This window comes from Pseudorasbora parva, chromosome 21 (genome assembly GCF_024679245.1).
Source record: "Pseudorasbora parva isolate DD20220531a chromosome 21, ASM2467924v1, whole genome shotgun sequence".
In the NCBI taxonomy this organism is placed as follows: Eukaryota; Metazoa; Chordata; class Actinopteri; order Cypriniformes; family Gobionidae; genus Pseudorasbora; species Pseudorasbora parva.
The window spans coordinates 15,101,317-15,123,022 of NC_090192.1; the positions used below are offsets into that span (position 1 = coordinate 15,101,317).

At 38.3% G+C, this 21,706-nt stretch overlaps 1 protein-coding gene across 1 annotated transcript in view; it reads right to left on the minus strand.

The window, feature by feature from the left end:
- The window catches only part of avl9 (AVL9 homolog (S. cerevisiase)), a 34,618-nt gene extending 18,730 nt beyond the window's left edge, over positions 1-15,888 (minus strand). The window contains exons 1-7 of the mRNA XM_067429948.1: positions 15,426-15,888; positions 6,250-6,370; positions 1,295-1,380; positions 979-1,050; positions 813-902; positions 262-328; positions 40-80 (exon numbers count right to left, since the gene is read on the minus strand). Coding sequence (XP_067286049.1) covers positions 40-80; positions 262-328; positions 813-902; positions 979-1,050; positions 1,295-1,380; positions 6,250-6,370; positions 15,426-15,500 — 552 coding nt within the window. The 5' untranslated portion in view covers positions 15,501-15,888. The remainder of the gene's footprint in view (positions 1-39; positions 81-261; positions 329-812; positions 903-978; positions 1,051-1,294; positions 1,381-6,249; positions 6,371-15,425) is intronic.
- Positions 15,889-21,706: the final 5,818 nt, after the last annotated feature.

The window sequence follows — 21,706 nt, forward strand, 5'->3', positions numbered from 1 at the left end:
AAGCAGCATTTAAAAAGAGTCTAGTGTCTAGTCCTTTACCTTGTGTTTAAAGTGCAGGATCAAATCTCTGGCAGACAGACCTTTAGAAAAACAAAAGAAAAAATATGAGTAAAACATTTTTTTCACAATAATGTGCACTGGTCGGTCACACACAATAAGACTAAAATGTGTATTTGTAAAGTAAATAGCGGTTAAATTTGACATCACACTAATTAATTTAAGGTGAGTTAAGAGAGAAATGATCCATTATAGTTAAATTACCGAGATATATCTGTGATCCCTCCAGCGCTGTACAGCTTAAAGATCTGTTCATATGATCATAAAGCTCCTACAGAGAACCAAGAACAATCATACATGAGAGGTGTACTAAGTGATTTGGCGAGAGGTGTACTAAGGTGTACAATTTTTAGTAATATTTACAGAGGTATACATACCTCAAACCTCCCCTAATTTGATCATTTATTTTATGTTTTACTAATAACTGTTACTTCCTACCTCTTAAGACTTGAAAGTAATGTATTTTATACTAAAAAAACATTTTGAACATAAAACATAAAATAAAATGTACTTGATATTAGCACTGCAAATAAATCTCCAATAATGCATTTTTTTGCAGGTCATTTAATTGTAGATGTGAGTCTAAAGATGTACTTTAGAATTCAAAATGAACAAATTGCATCAAAAAAACGTTTTTATTTATCTATATTTTTATTTTATAAGTGTCAAACATTTTAACTTACTGGTCATTTACATCTTCTAGCTGTATTAGTTCTTAAAATATCTTACAATAAAATGTGTGTGAAAGATCTTGCCTTTAGGATGGAGATCTGAGAGAAATCTTTTTCTTCAAAGTAAGCGTGAGTTATGAGCTGAAGTTTAGCCTGTATCATACCAAACAGTGGCTGAAACAACAATACATACAATTAATAATCTGTATTTTTATGTAAATCAAGGATTCTCTAGCATTATGCATCTCACCAATCGACTGAGAACGCAAACACTTTTCTGAACCGTCTCTCTCGTGATATCTGCCTCTCGTACTTTCAGTGCCTGTAAAACACAGCATTGCACCAATATCAGACTAGATATAATGTGATTCTGTTACAGTATCTTACAAAACAAAAACAACACTACTAGTTTATTTATTTAAAGAAATGTATGTTGGATTGAGGAAACTGTTTACTTATGATGTAAGGTAATTCAAATATTTAAGTCATTTTTTCACTGGCTTAATCTTAATTTAAAAATAAATTTTTACACAAAGCATTGTAAGCATAAACTATTGTGGCCAAACCTTAGCCTCCATCTGTCTGTAGCAAGACACTCCATAAACACATTTCAGCTGTCCATCCAAAGGAGGCAAATGAAAGTAGACAGTGTCTGTCCATAAAAATAAAACACAATGTGGAGTTTAAAAACTGATATGCTGATACAATTCTTTATTGATTGCATTTATGATCATAGCTCATTCTGCACATACAAGACCCTTGTATCAAACATCTTGCATCAAAATACAAAAAAATAATTTTTTTAAAAGGATTTTCTTCTTTTTTTAAATTAACTTCTAACGCACACAAACACACAATTGGAGCAAATTAAACTGTGTCGAGAATACACAGGAAAAAAAACCCAAAAAACAATGAGGACACTTTGTCATTGTCACACTATGAGAGTAGCAGCGCACAATGAAGACAAATAACACTTCATTATTAATTATCATTATAACTATTATTATTATGCCTGTTTCACACATACTACGTTTGCAGTGCGTAATGCGTATACGGTGCGTTTTTTTTCTGTACCTATTAAAGCTTCCACAATGCACACGGATGCGTTCCGGCAATCTGTTCCAGGAGCGATATGTATACACCAGTACGGCAATCCAAGTCTATTATTTACTGTGCTGCACTCGCTGAATTAAAGTGTCAGAGCATTGTTTGCATTAAAATAAACATGTATTGACATGAAAATCTAGTAATTTCACCACAGATGCATATAATTTAAAGTCTACTCTTGTTTTAAAAGGCAACAAAGTAACTAAATGAGACACAGGTGAAAATCATAGGTTACTATGGAGACAAACAAGGGAACAATCACTATGTCACTATGGCAGGAACTACAGCATGCGAGTAAATCCTGTCATCTACAGCATAGCATGCGAGTACATTTTCTGTCATCTTTGCAGGACTGTGAAATGTGTACAAAGTAACATATATTTAGCAAAAAATGCAACGAAATAAAGATGTGTTAATGTGGAATACTTGAGTACATATAAAGTAGTATTGTATCCTTCATATCTCCGAAAAGTCTTTAGTTTTATTATATTTATAAAAGAAAGATAGGCTGTATCGAGTCTTTCCGGGGAAAAAACGAGCGGATTGACATGTATCGTGTGGGCGGAGCTAAAGAATCACGAGCGCGCGCAGATATTGTATTGAGAGCGTCTATGACATCCTCAAGTGTGGAGAAGAAAACGTTACCCTAATAAACTATGGCTATCAATCAGATTCAACTAATACATATGATCCAGAATCAGATCCGGAGGCTGAAATAAATTGAACAGGAGAAACAGCAGCAGCAGGACGTCCATCTCTGTGGTATGCAAGTTACTGTATTTAGTGGCCTGTCAACATTTGTGTGGGTTTACTCGTGGTTTATAATGACATGATTTGGTTTATGGACTATTGTATGCGACTAAACCTTAGCAGTAGCAAGCAAAGGGCATGAGGGCAGGCAAAACCAATGTGAATACATCAAGATTTAAATTCAGAGACAAAAAAATTATCTATGCATGACCTGTCCTTTTATTCGTATCTAAATATGAGGAGGGCGCTCTCACAGAAAGTCCAAAAGCGGTTTCGTAGAAACTTTGTCACGCTGGAGCTGCAGCTGAAGGAAAACGATCGTTATGAGCTGAAACGTGACGACGACAATCAGACGATTGCTACAATATATATGCTTTATGTGTGTTTTTTAAGCCATCTCAATGTAGGCTATTTATTGACAATAAAGTAGGCCTATATCATATGAATAATGCAGTGCTAACTGACAGCTTTTTAAATGTTTATCTTCTGCTCACCAAAGCTGCATTTATTTAATCAAAACTACAGTTAAAACAGTAATATTGTGGGATACTGGCATAACTGCATGCCAGTGTGAACATCCTTGCAGAGATCACATTATCAATCATGTTATCTTTATCTAATCTTTCACTTCTAAACAGGTTGGGATGACTAAAATTGTATTTCATGATAAGAGCAATTTAATAATTTTAAAAATGTAATCTTATAATTATAATATAGATTTTTAATTGTATCCGTTTTTAAAAATAAGCAAAAAATGCAAATTACAAACAATATGACAAAAACAGTTCTTTCTTTTTTAGCTATATTAGATCTATTTAACAGTAGCAAGTCAAGAAAGAAATTAAATATTCAAATATAAAACTGCTTACTTAGTCTACACTCTACAGGTCCTTCTCAAAAAATTAGCATATTGTGATGAAGTTAATTATTTTCCATAATGTAATGATAAAAAATAAACTTTCATATATTTTAGGTTCATTGCACACCAACTGAAATATTTCAGGTCTTTTATTGTTTTAATACTGATGATTTTGGCATACAGCTCCTACCCAAAAATCTCAAAAAAAAATTGCATATTTCATCCGACCAATAAAAGAAAAGTTGTTTTAATACAAAAAAGTCAACCTTCAAGTAATTATGTTCAGTTATGCACTCAATACTTGGTCGGGAATCCTTTTGCAGAAATGACTGCTTCAATGCGGCGTGGCATGGAGGCAATCAGCCTGTGGCACTGCTGAGGTGTTATGGAGGCCCAGGATGCTTCGATAGCGGCCTTAAGCTCATCCAGAGTGTTGGGTCTTGTGTCTCTCAACTTTCTCTTCACAATATCCCACAGATTCTCTATGGGGTTCAGGTCAGGAGATTTGGCAGGCCAATTGAGCACAGTAATACCATGGTCAGTAAACCATTTACCAGTGGTTTTGGCACTGTGAGCAGGTGCCAGGTCGTGCTGAAAAATGAAATCATCTCCATAAAGCTTTTCAGCAGATGGAAGCATGAAGTGCTCCAAAATCTCCTGATAGCTAGCTGCATTGACCCGGCCCTTGATAAAACACAGTGGACCAACACCAGCAGCTGACATGGCACCCCAGACCATCACTGACTGTGGGTACTTGACACTGGACTTCAGGCATTTTGTCATTTCCTTCTCCCCAGTCTTCCTCCATTGACTGATGACTGATTTCCGAATGACATGCAAAATTTGCTTTCATCCGAAAAAAGTACTTTGGACCACTGAGCAACAGTCCAGTGCTGCTTCTCTGTAGCCCAAAATGGCTTGACCTGGGGAATGCGGCACCTGTAGCCCATTTCCTGCACACGCTTGTGCATGGTGGCTCTGGATGGTTCTACTCCAGACCCAGTCCACTGCTTCCGCAGGTCCCCCAAGGTCTGGAATCGGTCCTTCTCCACAATATTCCTCAGGGTCTGGTCACCTCTTCTCGTTGTGCAGCATTTTTTGCCACACTTTTTCCTTCCCACAGACTTCCCACTGAGGTGCCTTGATACAGCACTCTAGGAACAGCCTATTCGTTCAGAAATTTCTTTCTGTGTCTTCCCCTCTCGCTTGAGGGTGTCAATGATGGCCTTCTGGACAGGGTCGGTCGGCAGTCTTACCCATGATTGCGGTTTTGAGTAATGAACCAGGCTGGGAGTTTTTAAAAACCTTAGGAATCTTATGCAGGTGTTTAAAGTTAATTAGTTGATTCAGATGATTAGGTTAGACTCGAGAGCGGAGGTAATCGCGACCACATTCGCGGCATACATTCACAAAGCGTGTTCAGTCTGGCGCATTTTCAGTTCATGCCTTTGGAAGCTTAACTTTCATAGAAATTCCATGAATTCCTTAGGCTGCAGCTGCGAGCTGAGTGCTGTGAGTGCGATCTCCCATCCCCCCAGGTGTAAAACATGAGGAAATAGTCTTTAGCCTTTGGCCAAACATTCCTTCTTTGATGCAAATTTTCAACAAAAAAATTCCAGAAATAAAATGCATAAATCTCTTGTCTTAGGGGGATATGAGGGGGGAAAGCACAATCATTTGAATATACTCCAGGGTTTCTACTGATACAAAGCCATATGCTAATCACTGAAGTAACCCTTTAATATTTCACAGACCATATCGCAATTTGATTTATTGTACAGCTCTACTTTCGAGTTATTTATTGATCCATCAGTTTGCGTGTTTTATGTGACATCTGCTTTATACAGTTAAATCAATTGTCGTGACTGGATTCCGGGATTCCCTCTGCATCACAGAAAACATTTGGCCTTAAGTTATAAACATACCTTTATCTGCACAGAGGGATTTGTTCCTAACAAGTGGTTTTCTCATTTGCTTCCAATTTTTTTTTTAAATTTGATATCCACCAGGACAACACAACATTGATTTATTTCTATGTCTAAAGTATGTCCATACTAGCCAGGGGTTCAAGCACCGGAAGATAAAGTGCTTGTATTACTACCTATGTCCAGCTCAAAATTACTCGCGAAGTGGCAGTATAAAAGTGGCATAAAGTCGTTATTTTAATTTTATTTCCGCACAAAAAATATTCTCGTCGCTTCGTAACATTACTGTAGAGCCACTGCAGTGAGATGGAGTTTGTATCGATGTTTTTAGTGCCTTTATGGGTCTTGTGAGTGTAAATGTACTGAATGTCAATGGAGGCCTATCTGGAGCCTTGCTCATCCATCAGCTTTCACCTAAAATATCTTCATTTGTGTTCTGAAGATGAACAAAGTTCTTACAGGTGTCGAACGACATGAGGGTGCGTAATTAACGATATATTTTTCATTTTTGTGTGAACTAAACTACTAAAACTACTGAACTAAAACCCTACAAATTCCTAAAAACATGTCTCTTGATGTGAAAACAAGCTTGATGTGACTGAGCTCAGTGAGGAACAGATTGCCGAGAAAGCAGGCGAGAAGATGAGTTTTACCTGTTTGACTGATGATGGTTAATGTAAAAAACATTTAAAAAAAAATAAGATTGATCACTGGTCTAAGGGCATTAAAACAAACCAGTGAGTTGACAATCTGAAAGTGCAAAATATTTCACATTGGCTTTTCAAGAGGTTTTGCACAAATGGTGTCAGATTGTAGAGAAATATACAACTAATTAAAAAAAACGATTCAGTTTTTAATCAAGTGTAGATTGAGACTTTACCTTCCTGATAATTGTGCGCTCCGTCGGGCAATGCCAGGAAAGGCAGGTATTTCCATTCCTCTGGGAGAGTGTTACTGTCATGACCCGCACTGGGAATAATGGGAGGATATGAGAATTCTACCTGAAATAAAAATAAAAAAGTAGACTGATTTGAGGTCAATGATGGAAAAAGGCAATCTGAAAACTACAAGAATCAAGAATCAACAGCTTTGTACCCAACAATTTCAATGAAAACTTTTTTTATTGCATGCAGTGTGACCTTAATATGCATTGGAAATAATATAATACCTCTGCATGTACAACATTTTAATTAGTAAAGCAGTGAATTTTTTTGAAAAATACTTTCATTTTATTATTTTTATTTCATTTCATTCTGTTTCAGAACAGTCTCTTTACAGTGTTTGTAAAATGTACCTATCAATTTTGTATTACATGTCCATTGATTGTTAAATCTCACTTATAAATGGAAAATTAAATGCATGAAAGTTAGTGTTGTTAAAAGTACCAACTGCTATACGAAATCGGTTCTAAAATTGAAAAAATGTGATGCTTTTGAAAGTAGGAGCAGTGTTCAACCAGCGGACCGGTAGGCTGGTAGACGCCTACATTCAAACGTTCTGTGTGTATCTGTGTAAGTGCTCTGTGAAAAGCATCATTGATGTATACACTTACCTAAAGGATTATTAGGAACACCTTTTCAATTTCTCATTAATGCAATTATCTAATCAATCAATCACATGGCAGTTGCTTCAATGCATTTAGGGGTGTGGTCCTGGTCAATACAATCTCCTGAACTCCAAACTGAATAGATTAGAGGAGAATGGGCCGACTGATTTAAGCTGATAGAAGAGCAACCTTGACTGAAATAACCACTCGTTACAACTGAGGTAAGCAGCAAAGCATTTGTGAAGCCACAATACGCACAACTCCTGAGTTTGTGCAAATTTCTGAATGATTAATTTTAAAAGAACTGGCTCATAAGTCATTTGTTTTCTTGCTTTTATTTTTCAGTAAAAGTTACAGAAATAATCTTGTGTGTCTTTATTTGTATATATTTATCTATGTTTGTATATGTACTATTTACTGTAGCTAGGCTGTGCTATAGTCACAGACTCCTTTACAAGGATTCACAATGCAATCTCCCAATCACTTGAAGAACCAGTCACCACTTCCACATCTTCCAATTCTTCAGCATTAGTCACATTCAGCCAGCGACCTTCTCTAGAGTGGCGGAAGATTCCAGCAGATTTCTGTTCCAATGTTCTCTGAAATTTTAAATGCAAGCTCACCATTTCCACACTGAAAAGAGCTCTTCAGTGGACACAGACGATTTAGTACCAATTAGTACCAAGTAGACAAATTTACCGAACACTTCAGGGAAGTTTTTGGTCAAACCAGCCACAAATTTATCTCTGTCCATGATCAACTCTTCAATCTCCATCAAGGTAAATCCTCCATGGGCGATTTCGCACCATAGCTGCTGCGAGCTGTTGGAATGAGGCTGCTTTAAATCACTGCCTATTGACAGGGTCTTTCCCCTAACTTGACTACTCCTTGATGTTGTATTACAGTTCAGGTCCTCATCAACTGTTCAGCTGGGAATTTTATCACAAAATAACTTCTCGACTATCTCCTGATCAAGAAACTCCCCTGTTCATAAACCCAGAACATCCATTCCATTTTGGGTAAGCCAAGGAATAATCATTCACTATACACCACAGTAAGTGGCAACCTGCATAGGCAGGAAATCTAGCTTATGTTGTTGGAAGGTTCGACTGCGGACATCATTCTGGGACGCCCCTGGATACAGATAAATTCACCTACCATTTCCTGGGCACGTGAAGAGATAATTAAATGTACTGGTACTGGTTCAATCATTGTTCCTCGACTCCATCACAATCGAAAGTGTAGTCAACTGTGTGAGTGTACCAGAGGAATATCAGGCATAGGGCTGGACAATAATTCAATATCAATATATATCGCGATATAATTTTTTTCAATAACGGTGATATGATTTTTAAACACATTTCCGATATTTCGATACATTACAGCATTCCTCACTGACTGACGTTCAGGGCGCAGCCGTCAGAAAGAGCAGAACATGATTGGCTACTTGCACGATGAAGTACACCACAGAAACGCAGTCAGTGCTCAGCAGTAGTAGACTGATAGATCCAACGCGGCAAGTTTTAGCTACAAAAAGAGTTTCCCTGACCGCAACACAAATGTGACTGAACGAACTTCCACAAGTAAGGAGAAAGAAATAGTTGATAAGAGAAGAAAGACTAACGTTAATTCAGTGGGGTGGAAGTGGTTCGGCGTGTCCCCTGCACTTTTAATAAAGTGTATTTTCATCCCCCGCACATTTACTGGGTCTCACCGGTCCTAGTCGACCCGCTCCGAGCGGGATTCGAAACGGCATTACCTGGAGCGAGGGCGGGCAAGTTAACAGGAATGCTATAGACCGCTTTCTCTAACCTCGGTTGATTGCGCGCTTCTTGAGGTCACGGGCAAGTGTAGCCTATACAAACCAACGTGAATACATCAAGATTTAATTTCAGAGACAAAAAATAATCTATGCATGACCTGTCATTTTATTCGTATCTAAATATGAGGAGGGCGCTCTCACAGAAAGTCCAAAAGCGGATTCGTAGAAACTTACTGTCGCACTGGAGCTGCAGCTGAAGGAAAACAATCGTTATGAGCTGAAAGGTGACGACGACAGTCAGAGGATTGCGACAATATATGAAAGCAATGAAGGAGCATCATGAGCAACAAAACTGTTTTCAACACTGATAATAATCATAAATGTTTGTTGAGCATCAAATCCTAATATGAGAATGATTAGTGACACTGAAGACTGGAGTAATGATGATAAATTCAGCTTTGATCACAGAAATAAATGACACTTTACTATATATTCACGTAGTGAACAGATGATGTAGATCAGAATATTTCACTGTATTACGTTTTTTACTGCATTTTTAATTAAATAACTGCAGCATTAAATATATGCTATAGTTTTGCATAAATGGAAAATAGAGCGCTATGAATTGTTCTTCACTGAAATTTAAAACTTAAAAGAAAATGCTCAATAAACTGCGTCTGCGGCATAGGAGCACTGTACGCTGTGAAGCAGATCCACCATCTGAAGAAGATCCATCCGCTAGAATATGCTGAAGCTCTTTTGTTTAATCTATATTAAGAATAATATAATCAGCCTATATTATAGTTTAAACTTAAAGATATTAATATTAATAAAGTGAGAGTCTTATGTTTATTTGATGTTGATGTCACATTTCTATTTCATATAAAGGCTAAATACAAATAAAAGGTGAACATTAATTTATTTGTACTGGTTTTATTTCTAAAAAATTATATAGTTTTATAGGAGGACTATTCATAGACTTGGCAAATACATTTTTCAGAAGTTTGTAGGTACAGACATCCTTTGTGGCAGTTCTTAGTAGTTTTTTCTAAAGCTTTTATATAATTCATATCGATATCGGAAATTATATTGTATCGACCGAAATTAAGAAAAATATCGTGATATGAATTTTGGCCATATCGTCCAGCCCTAATCAGGCATTCTAGAATTTGTGCAAGCAGCTGGCAGCAATACTTCCACCTCATCAGTCATGGGACAGCGCAATCAAGATGGTGCCTGGTGCCACCCTGCCCAAGGGTAGAATCTATCCACTATAAATCCTGGAGACACAGACCACGGAAGAATACATAACGGAGGCACTCAAACAAGAGTTCATCTACATCGCCTGCTGCTTCAAGCTTTTTCTTCATAGCGAAGAAGGATGGAGAGAACTTGTGGCCGTGCATCGACTACACAGTTCTACATGATTAAAACATAAAGTCTTACAAGTGTTTATGGATGAGGTGTTCTGAACATGGTCCAGATATTTGTTATCATTTACATTGATGATATCCTCATATACTCCCGAAACCTCGATTGACCCCAACCAACATGTTGCGCTGGTCCTTCAACGCCTCAGAGACTACGAACTCTACTTGAAGCTGAAGAAATTTAATCTGAAACAGAAACTGGCAAAAACCCAACATCAAATAGTTGCAAGGAGTTCCCAACATGCCAAATAGTTGAGAACATTCTTCCTAAAGCCATCTTTGTGTGTCTGATCCAGTGGACTCTGGATGATCAGATCACAGCTGCCATGAGAGAAGAACCTGCTCTACGGGGAGGTCCTGAGGTTCGCAATAAAGTACCATCAAGTCTGCATTTAACTTATTGACTCATTCATCTCAAGGATACGTGCATCAAGGTAACCAGTAGGGATGGGCATTTTCCCAAAATATTGTATTCGAATATTTGGGCTCATAAAAATCTAATATTTGAATATTTGTTTATTTAAATTAGGTATTTTGAGAAAATGAGAGAGTTTTTTTGAAGTTTTTTTGGTGTGTTTTTTTATCAACATGTCACCATTTCTGAACAAGCTTATGATTAGGCAATGAACACAACACGCTTACATTTTATCTTAAGGTTTTAAAACATTAAACAGTATGTGTAAAAATGATATGCCTAAAGAACAAAAGTATTATAAGCTCAAGCAGCGCGACCGGAGAAAACACTAATAAATCAGAATAACCATGTTATTGTGCAGAACGTACATACACACACGCACGCACACACACACACACACACACACACACACACACACACGAGTCGGTATATGGTTGTCGTGTTTGTATTGTTTCTCATTTTCATGTTGAGAGAAACGATAATATTATATGCATCAAAACTTGATGCCATGCGTCTTACCCCTACTCTATACCCACAGTAAATAATACAGTGATTTCTGTAATTTTGTCTGGCCCAATCAATCGTTTAGTAAACGGCACTTTTTCTGTCTGGACACGGAGCATAAAAAACATGCAACTTGTTCATTATCATTATCTGTGAAACTGTTGATTTCTACAGCAGTTTAATGAATATAGCCTTTTTATTAGACTATTGGTATTGACTGGTTTGAGGTCTTTTTTTGGTATAGGAAAGGGATATGGCCTAAAACGCATCATAATGCAGGAAATCACATCTATGAAATCATTTTTTTTCTGGGGGAGAACCCACAGACCCCCCCGCAAAACAATTTCCCCACCGATCATATTTTGTCTTAGCCGCTACTGACCCACCCACTTTTTACTTTCTTCCGACACCCATGACCCTTAATATCAGGGTATAAAAAGGAAAGGTAACTGGTAATCTGGGCCCAGGTTTACATGAAACTTCTTAAGCATTTTGATTTAAAGTTATCCCTGAGGGGGAAAAAGTCCCTGAGGCAAGGGATTTCTTTAAAGGGGTGATAAATTGAGAAATCAACTTTCCCTTGAGCCTTTGATAAAAGTTAATTGTGATATAAGAATATCCAGTAAATTTCGGAGCTGAAAACTTCCTTGTTAGTCAAAGAAAAGCTTTTATTGACACCAGGCCCAGCAAACGAGAGCTCTAGAATATATATTAAACAATGATGTAATAGAATGGGGAAACACCGCCTCACCAGATAAATATGTACACCTGCTTCTGTAGTAGGGGTTCACGATATTCACAAAAATGTGATATTGCGATATTGATAATGAATACTGCGATATCGATATTAATTTCTATATTTTTATGTCTATGTAAAATTACAAAAGTTAAGGAAAACGCATCAAAATAGATGCATAAAAAATAAACTTTTTCTTACAACACAAGGTTTATTTCAACCGTCAGTCATATTGGACTGGTACAACATGAATAAATAAATAATAATCATGTCTACAGAACAGGACATGTTTTACTAGTTGTACAGTAAAAAATAAAATAAATAGCCTGTCTAAAGAACATGACATGCTGTTCTGGTTGTACACTTTGTTTTTGTCCTTCAAAATACTCTAATAGTTAAAAGACATAGACATAGCTAAACATGTGTACAGTGATGCTGTATTATTCAGTTTGTTCAAATTTGATTTTTCTTTGCGTGAGACAGTGATTCATGCACATATGTCAATCAGTGCAGCATCGCACGTCAGGCCTGCAGAGAGAGCTTTATTTGGGCCATTCAAATTCTGATTTTGGCTGCCTCTGAAACCATAGATATTAAACTACCTAATAAGTAAATAGGCTACACTAGAAATCTTCGCTCATTGAAAAATAAAACTAAATTTACTTAAAAGAAAGACTTTTATTCAAAACAATACTGACTGCTTGACCCCACTCCATGGCCCTCATTTATCAATCTTGCGTAGAACTGGTGTATATGTTGGCGTAAGATTATGCTTACACTCCTCTCACCGCCTGATTTATGAAACTGTGCGCACCTCTGCAATCCAGGTGTACGCAATACGCAATACGCAATACGCAATACGCCTCTCCCACGCCCTCATTTTACGCCATGGACAAACAGAAGACGGCAAAGAAGCGAAACTTCTCCGACGTGGAGATCGGGCGCGTCTCAATCATCTCACTAGTCCACTAGTCAGGGCAGTGATTAGGACATAAGTCAATGGGCTGACTCCCTGATCAGAGCCCTGACTACTGAACTAGTGAGATGATTGAGACGCGCCCATCGAGACCATCACCAGGGAAGTAAAAAAAAAAAACGAAATGGTTTTATTTGGGAGTTTAAAGAGTGGGATTAAAGGCACCCACAAAAACAAAATATGAACCCAAATTACGAGTACTGTTAATGGTGTGGAGGTTGAGAAGCACACTCCAGCAGTTTAAATAGCTGTTTGGATGATAAATTACCATCACAATGTATTATTTTACAGCACGTTTTGAAACAATTAGCATTTAATTTCATATCACAGCACATGTATTGGGGTACAATAGTGATGATGACGTGATGTGGAGTAGCCTACCATTCATTCATATTAATAATTAGCCTACATGACAATTTGTAAGATTCTTCTTCTTATTATTATGTTTTTATTCTTAATGACGCTTGTTATTTAGAAAAGGAATGTCGTTTTTATTGATTTTATTATTATTTAAAAGAAGAAGGTCATTTTTATTACTTTGGTAACAAAACCAACGGTTGAAAAACAAAAATAAAGTGACGGGAGAATCGTCCAAGAATGTCCACCACAACTGTAGCCTGTGAATTAAATGTTCAATTTCTCTACCATAAGCCATCTCCAAAGGCGTTTCAGAGAATTTGACAGTACATCCACCCGGCCTCACAACCGCAGACCACGTGTAACCACAACAGCCCAGGACCTCCACACATCCAGCATCTTCACCTCCAAGATCGTCTGAGAACAGCCACCCGGATGGCTGCTGCAACAATCAGAGTGCATAACCAAAGAATTTCTGCACAAACTGTCAGAAACCATCTCAAGGAAGCTCATCTGTATGCTTGAGACTGTAACCAACTTGAGTGGGCAAATGCTCACATTTGATGGCGTCTGGCACTTTGAAAAGGTGTTCACTTCACGGATGAATCCTGGTTTTCACTGTACAGGGCAGATGGCGGACAGTGTGTATGGTGTTGTTTGGGTGAGCAGTTTGCTGATGTCAGCATTGTGGATCGAGTGGCGGTGGGGTTATGGTATAGGCAGGCATATGTTATTGACAACGAACACAGGTGCATTTTATCGATGGCATTTTGAATGCACAGAGATGCCATGACGACCATCACCTCATGTTGCAGCATGATATTGCATGGCCCCATGTTGCAAGGATCTGTACACAATTCCTGGAAGCTAAAAACATCTCAGCTCTTGCATGGTCAGCATACTCACTGGACATGTCACCCATTGAACATGTTTAGGATGCTCTGGAATGACATATACGACAGCGTGTTCCAGTTCCTGCAAATCCAGCAACTTTGCACATCCATTAAAGAGGAGTGGACCAACATTCCACAGGCCACAATCAACAACATGATCAACTCTATGCGAAGAAGAAATCTTGCACTCCGTGAGGCAAATAGTGGTCACACCAGATACTGACTCCCCACCCCACCCCCCACCCGCAAAACAGCACTTTTTAGAGTGGCCTTTTATTGTGGCCAGCCTAAGGCACACCTGCACAATAATCATGCTGTCTAATCAGCATATAACATGTTCAGTGTACATTGCTTTAACTAAAATAAATTATTAAAAAAAAAAACCTTATTCTATAATTTATACAAGATTGTTATAACTTGATTTTTCAGTTTTAATATAAATTAATTTGAAATGACTCAGATAGCCCATTTGATTACAGAACTTTTTAAGTTGAAATGACCATTTTTTTATGAATTATATGTTTTCTTATAACGCTCTCCGGTTTATGTATTGGTGAGCAGTTTTCATACTCTAACATGTTTTATGAAGGTCCACCTACTTGAACATTTCTGACATCGACCCTGGTTTCGGTAAAGGTAGGCTACTTTCAACAAAAGGTCCAAAAATATTAGGAATACTTTGTCTGTGGAATACTATAGGTTCTGTAACTGAAGCTGAATATCTTTTCTCACACATCAGCCATGGTCCCACACCAGCTAAAATGCAAAAATTGTAATTGTAGTGTATATTAATTAATTTTACCTCTTATCTTAACGTATTAAACATTCTGTTTAAATACATCTAAATGCCACATCACAAAGATGGATTTTTTTTATACTGATTTGATGTATAACAGCCTTATTATAATGCTTTGATGCGTTACAACCTCTTTCTCAAACAGTCAGTGAGTATTATTCAGCTGGTCATGTGATATGATATCAACATGGCAGCCAGCATGAGGAACACCTTTATAAAGAATCAAACAGCTTTTGCTATTGATAGCTTAACACTATGATATATGACTCAAATATTCTCATGTGCGTGGACGACATATTAAAGTGCCATTCATTCACAAATAACAGAGTTGTTGTTGTTGTGTTGTTTTGTTTTTTATTTTTTGGGATGAGATGAAGAGGGCAATGTTGGATCTCACACCATCCGTATTGAATTACAGGCGAAGTTCATAATTTATGATCATTCAGTGAAGTCGAGCTCCTTCAGCAGATTTAATTTTACATATTGTTTTTTCTTGCATTTCTACACCAAAGTACCAATGGCAAATAATAAATTATACAATAGTAAAACCACATACATTCTTTGTAAAGGGTGATAGTGAAGCGCACGACACGTTTGAAGCAAATTAATATTAATAAACAAACATGAGAACAGTCTCTTACCTGACAGCCCTTTTTATGGTGAAATCCCACCACTACGATGTGCAGCACCGGTTCCTCTTTACACTGCGACTCCATCCGCTCAATTAAAATTAGATAAGAGGTCAAAAGAGAAGAAATAAAAAGTAAAATATAGGTTTAATGTGTGGAGTCGATAACTTCCGCAACCTTGCCCGTCAGTTAGTATGTCACGCGATGCTCCGCCTCCAGCACAAACAAACATAGCAAGGCAAAAGCAGCCATGTTGGCTGCCGAGAGAGGGCGCGCCATGGCTCGCAAAGATCATCCATCAAGCAATCCATCCATTTCCAAAGCGCTTATCATGTGTCGGTGGTCAGTTCATCACAGTCTCAAATAGGCTATTGTATAACATTATAATTCATTTTTCGAATGAGGTAGTGACAAAATAAAAACATCATTCACCTTATGAACAACAAGAACACTTCCTAGCAAACACACGTTCTGATGACGTCACCAGGTTAGTGATCCTTTATTTGTGTATTGATATTTTTTACATTTTGCGGTTTACATGCAGAAACATGCTTTCATTTATTTTAGAGTTGTCCTCATAAAAGTAGCTTTTTGGGGTCAGATTTCCTTTATTAACGCTCACATCATAGCCAGCTTTCAACTGTGTTTTGAAAATGCTTTGTTTGATTGTTTGTTTGTTTTTTCTCCTATGACATGACAATGAACTTTATTTAATTAATCTGCAACTTCTTTAAGCTAAATTTGGTAATCATAAATGTACATTTTGGGGAAATGAGCCGTAAGTTTTATTGAGTTTTATTTTAAAGACTGCTTTAATTGTCTACCTTAAACCAATATTGGTTTGAAAAATAAGAAAGCTTTTCTATTTTTATGTTTTTCTAAAATTGGACACATAAATTATAATGTTTTTATTTAACTTTGTTTCTTTTTTAATCTATGTTTAATCAATGTACTCCTGGTTGTAATTCTTTAAAACCAATAAAAGAACAAAAACATTTTTTTTAAATAACAACGTTGAATTAATTGTATGTTGACAACGTTAAAGGCACAATATGTAAGATTTTTTTTATTGAAATATCCAAAAACGACAAGAACAATGTTATATATTTTGTTGACCTGTGTACCCAAACGTTTCCAACAATGTTTAAATCCAGAGAAATCATTTGTTTTAAACAGTGTTACGGCTCATGTCCTTGTGTCGCCTTGATCGAGATTACTGCAAAATGCAACAAGTCTCTCATAACAGCCACTGAGCGAACACACAAGTTAGCCAGCAGCCATATCACCCTGTAGCCCAAGACATTTGCTGCGTCCCAATTCGCCTACTTATACTACGTCCTAAAAGTATGTACTCTTTTTGTGAAGAAAAAGTATATACTTTGGAGTGTGTAGCAGAACAGTATGCAAGCTTCGAGACATACTACTTCGCCATCTTTAACGGACTCTGTCGCTTAGTTACGTGCATCCCGTCACCGTTTAACTGCCCTGTAAGGCATCGTCAGATTCGTCACAGCTCAAATCCTCCACATTCAGTTTAATCTCCTACCTTATCGGAGAGAAATGTAGCTGCATGTTGATCTGCCATTTGTAGGTCTTTAATGCAGAGACTCTCCTCATGTGTTTGCAGTTTAAATATAATGATGCATTTAAAAGTTAATGGTCAAGCGTGTCATCACAAAAGTTCACAATGCTGCTGCAGATGAAATATAATGTGGGAAACATTGTATAAATATAAATGAAAGAATAAAAAGTATAAATAAGTATAACGCTTTTTATCCGCGTTTGTAGTTCTAATCGAATCTTCGTCCAACTCGCAATGGGTTGTGGGCAATATCAACCGTTAGAGTGCCCATCGATCCATACTTCGAATTCGGACCGGAAATTGTAAACCATCCGGGAATCTTTGGAATACTCTTTTTAACATACTATGATTTGTGACATACTAATTCTATTTTCGAATACTATTTAGTATGGATAGTATGCGAATTGGGACGCAGGGATGGTTTCCCACTGAGCTAGGCAGGGTTGAGCCTGGTCAGTATCTGGATAGGAGATCAACTGGGAAAACCAGGTTGCTGCTGGTTGAGGTGTTAGCGAGGCCAGCAGGGGGTGCTCACCTTCTGGTCTGTGTGGATCCTAACACCCCAGTATAGTGAGACAAGCAGCTGGATGCGACGTTAAACCAAGGTGCTGACTCTCTGTGGTCATTCAAAATTCCAGAATATCCCCAGGATAAACCCCAGCATCCTGGCCAAATGTGCTAATTGGCCTCTATTTATCATGGCCTCCAAATTATAATAATAATAATAATAATAATAATAATAATAATTCATACATTTATATAGCACTTTTCTAGACATCCAAAGAGCTTTACATATAGAGGGGGGAATCTCCTCAGCCACCACCAATGCGCAGCATCCACCTAAGTGATGCGACAGCAGCCATTTTGCGCCAGAACACCCACCGCACATTTATCCCCATATACTGATTGGCTTTGTAGTGATTTTTACTTTTGTCCACCCAAGGACACTAAGTAAGAGAGTGATTGGTACTCACGTCACCGCTGACGTTGTGAATTTGGATCACACGTCACTTAAGGTGTGGTTATGAGTACATCAGATGACCACCTTCCCCCCCTCTTAGTTTGGGACACTAGTCAAGGCCTTTTACCTTGGCTGTATGAGAACACTCCACACAGGAGGCTGCCCAGTCATTTATAATGAATGTAAAGGGGGAAGAGTTGGTCAGCTGATTTATCTGAAAGATTGGTGAGATTTCTAACTTGTAGAGCCTTTTCTGCCTTATCAGCACAAGGAAGACACAATTGTAATAAAATAGATTTTATTAACAAAAGATAAACAGAACAATTAACACAACTACTAAATGAATACAATGAATGATAAAGGAATAAAGTGCGTAAAATGCGTAAAATACATGTGAGTAAGTTAAGTGTGGCTATAGAAGAGATACGTTATCTTACGGAAAGATAAACTGTTGTTTCTCTGAAACTAAGGTGAAGAACCTTATTATGTATCAAACAAATAAACGAAAGATTATTTGTTATTAACTAACATCAGTTAAATTACCTCTAATGTAAATTAGAAAATCATATACTGATAATAATCAACAATGCCAAGGTCTCTAGAAAGAGGTTTGGTTAAGTGATATTTACATTCCACGTGGTTGAGTAAGCAGTCCGATGGTGATGACTTCTTCCAATGGTTTTGCTGGGAGACAGTGCAGTGAAGAAAGGAGCTGGAATCTGTTTCAACAGCCTTGAACACGAAGATCTGTGGGATGCGGATCTCCTGGGGCACCAAAGGGTCCTAAAATCTGGAACACGCAGATGAGGCCCTGAAGTAGGTGCAGAAGGTCCTTAATCTGGAACACGCAGACAAAGGAACCTTGAAGTAAAGGTTTGCTCTCCTGAGCTTAACCTTGTTGCAAATGTCTCTGTGTGTCTTCTGCCTCTTTGGACCAGACACTCAGAAGTTGGTCAATCTGCTCTGTTCTCTTTAGCATGGAGACTCGGGACGTGCTGTAGTCGTCTCGCTGGACTAAAACTCTGAACGTAGTGTTGGTTAATGTCTCTTTCCTCACAGGCTGGAGGCTCAGAACGTTGTCGTATCTGTTGCTGCCTCACAAGCTGTAGATTCAGATCCTCGGATCTTGTGTTGTCTCTCTGGTTAAACCAGAGGCTCAGAACTTGGTTGCTCTGTCAAAGTCTAATCCTCGGCGGACAGACTCAGAACTTGGTGAACTGTTTGTCTCTCGGATGTGGAGACTCAGAACCTGGTTGCTCTGTCACAGTCTAATCCTCAAGGGACAGACTCAGAACTTGGTGAACTGTTTGTCTCTCGGATGTGGAGACTCAGAACCTGATTGCTCTGTCACAGTCTAATCCTCAACGGACAGACTCAGAACCAGGAGTGTCTATTGAAAGGGTACCTTTATCCTTTTCCGAATAGGAGGAGATTGCAATTTGGCGCTTCTCCATTCCAGTGTTGCAATTGGCTGCTGGCATCAGAGAGGGCACACAGTGTGGCCCACCCTTCTTTCCCCTGTGGAACTCATTTGCATACTGTACACAGTTAGAAGTCTTTAAAGGGTCTTTAAAGTTCATCAATGCATTTCTCACTTTCCAAACCACCATCAGAATACCCTTGGCAATATACTAAACACATAGACACCAAGCATGATGGAAAAAGATTGAACTGCCATGTGTTCATTCATTTGTTCATTAACAGCTGAGTTTGTGGAAGATGTTGCATTACAAATAGCTGTCACTGAGAATACTTATTTCTCTGAATAAGTATGAAATGGATGTGTGTAATTTGTATCAGTCTTAAGGTTTCCAAACATAGTTGTGAATGGATTTGGATGGATCAGTTTTGGTCTTTCTTTGTTTCACCCACTACTGCTGAAGTCCCGAGGAATGTTTATGGCCGTCACAAATCAGGTCATTAGGGATCCGTCTCTAGATGGGTGAAGGGCAGAGACTGCATGTGGACCAATGAGAAGTCCTGTCCTTCCTGGGCTTGGTACTAGAGGTCTTCTTCTTGCCCTCAAAGAGGTGTCTGGATGTTGTCCAAGCATCTTTATCTGATGGGTTGGACATCTTGTTTGTGCTAGTCCAACAATATCCAATCAAAATGGAGCAAACCTTTGTCCACTGTTATGGGCAAAGAGGGGCCCGGCCATAAACTGGGCCCTGGAATTCTGCTGTCCACTACATACCCCCCTGATCGGCTTGATCGAGGACCTGAAGTCGTTGATCTGGGCGATGCACTGAAATGGAACAGCAGGAACAAAACACACACACCTCACCTCTCCCTTTTAACCAATGGCATTGGAAATACAATTTGGCTCAATATTTTCTTTACAGAGTTAAATGAGCCAAATAAAAGGTTTGGTAGAATAATTTCTAAACAGGTTAGAAGCTTTCTAGAGAAGGTACCTATGTGTGGATGAAAATTACATTTCCTAAATTTAGCTTAAACAGTTTAGAATATCAAAAGAGTATTCGTTGTGAGAGTAAACACTTGAAATGTTTAATCAGATTTAGCAGGAAACCAATTATTTAAATGTCTAGATTGACATAATTTGGTATAGCACTATCCAAGCTGTAAGCTTAGTGCACCTGCTTGGTTTACTTGCATTGCCTGATTAGCAGAATCCTTAACTAGATCACCTGGTACCACCAATGACAAGATTTTATCTTTCATCGCCTTATCAGGAGCAAAGCTCACAAGTAATAATTGCATTATTATACAGACTAATTAATGGGAGGAGTCAAGTTGTATGACATCCATTATCTTGGCTATGCTAGATGCTCAAGCGGCTGTATGTTGACCAGTACTGGGGGTTGGGAATTTGATTGCTCTGCCTGACGTTTGCAGCTTCCTTTGGAAGGCTGTACCACAGGTCTAGTCCACTATCTCTAATTTTTGGAGGTCTCCTATAAGAAAGTTTGAATGGCTGGAATAGAGAACAAATTATCTAACCCTGGCTGAGATCTGCAATATTTTACTGTACGAGTGGCCAGTGAATTAGTTGATCGTAAATATCATAGGAGGTTTTGACCCCCCTTTCATGACATCCAAAGGGATTGTCATGGGCATGCAAAATCATAACCTTGCGATTTATAGATTTTGACTGAAAAGTCTAAACTGAAGCAAAACTAAAATGGAAATTTATGAACCCTTCTTAGGCTGAAGTTGAAGTTTAAAAGGTAACAGGGACTTGATGTCTGCTGAATCTGAAAGACCCTGTTCAGTTATGGGCTACTGTTCTCTCCCCTGACTCTTGTCCACAGTCTGAGATGTTAGGTGGAGGGGGAGGGCCCTGACCTGATCAAGCTTAGAAGACCAAGTCTCTGTCAGTGGAGTGGAACTCTTCTGACTTGAGGTCTTTGAGGGCTTTAAGAAGTATGTGCTGGATCTCTGCTAAGTTCTCAGCATCCTTACGTTCAGTCCCTCTAGACTTCAAATACTGACTTCTCTGTTTTTGGCCATTCTCAGAGTAATCTCTACTCTTCTTCGGTCCTTGCAATCTATCCTCCCACTGCCACTGCTTGCTCTCCTTTTTGGGGGCATACCTTTGATTGTTATGACCCCTGTAACCTGAGAGCTTAGGGCTCTGGGAGCTCTGCTGGAAATTGCTGCAATGGACTAATCTGTTTTGGGGAAGTTCTGACTCTACCATATGAATGGGAGTCTTACAGTCATGTCTAGATTCAAGCACAGATGAACATGGCTGCCTGTCTTGTCTGTCTGAGCCTATCTTCCCACTGT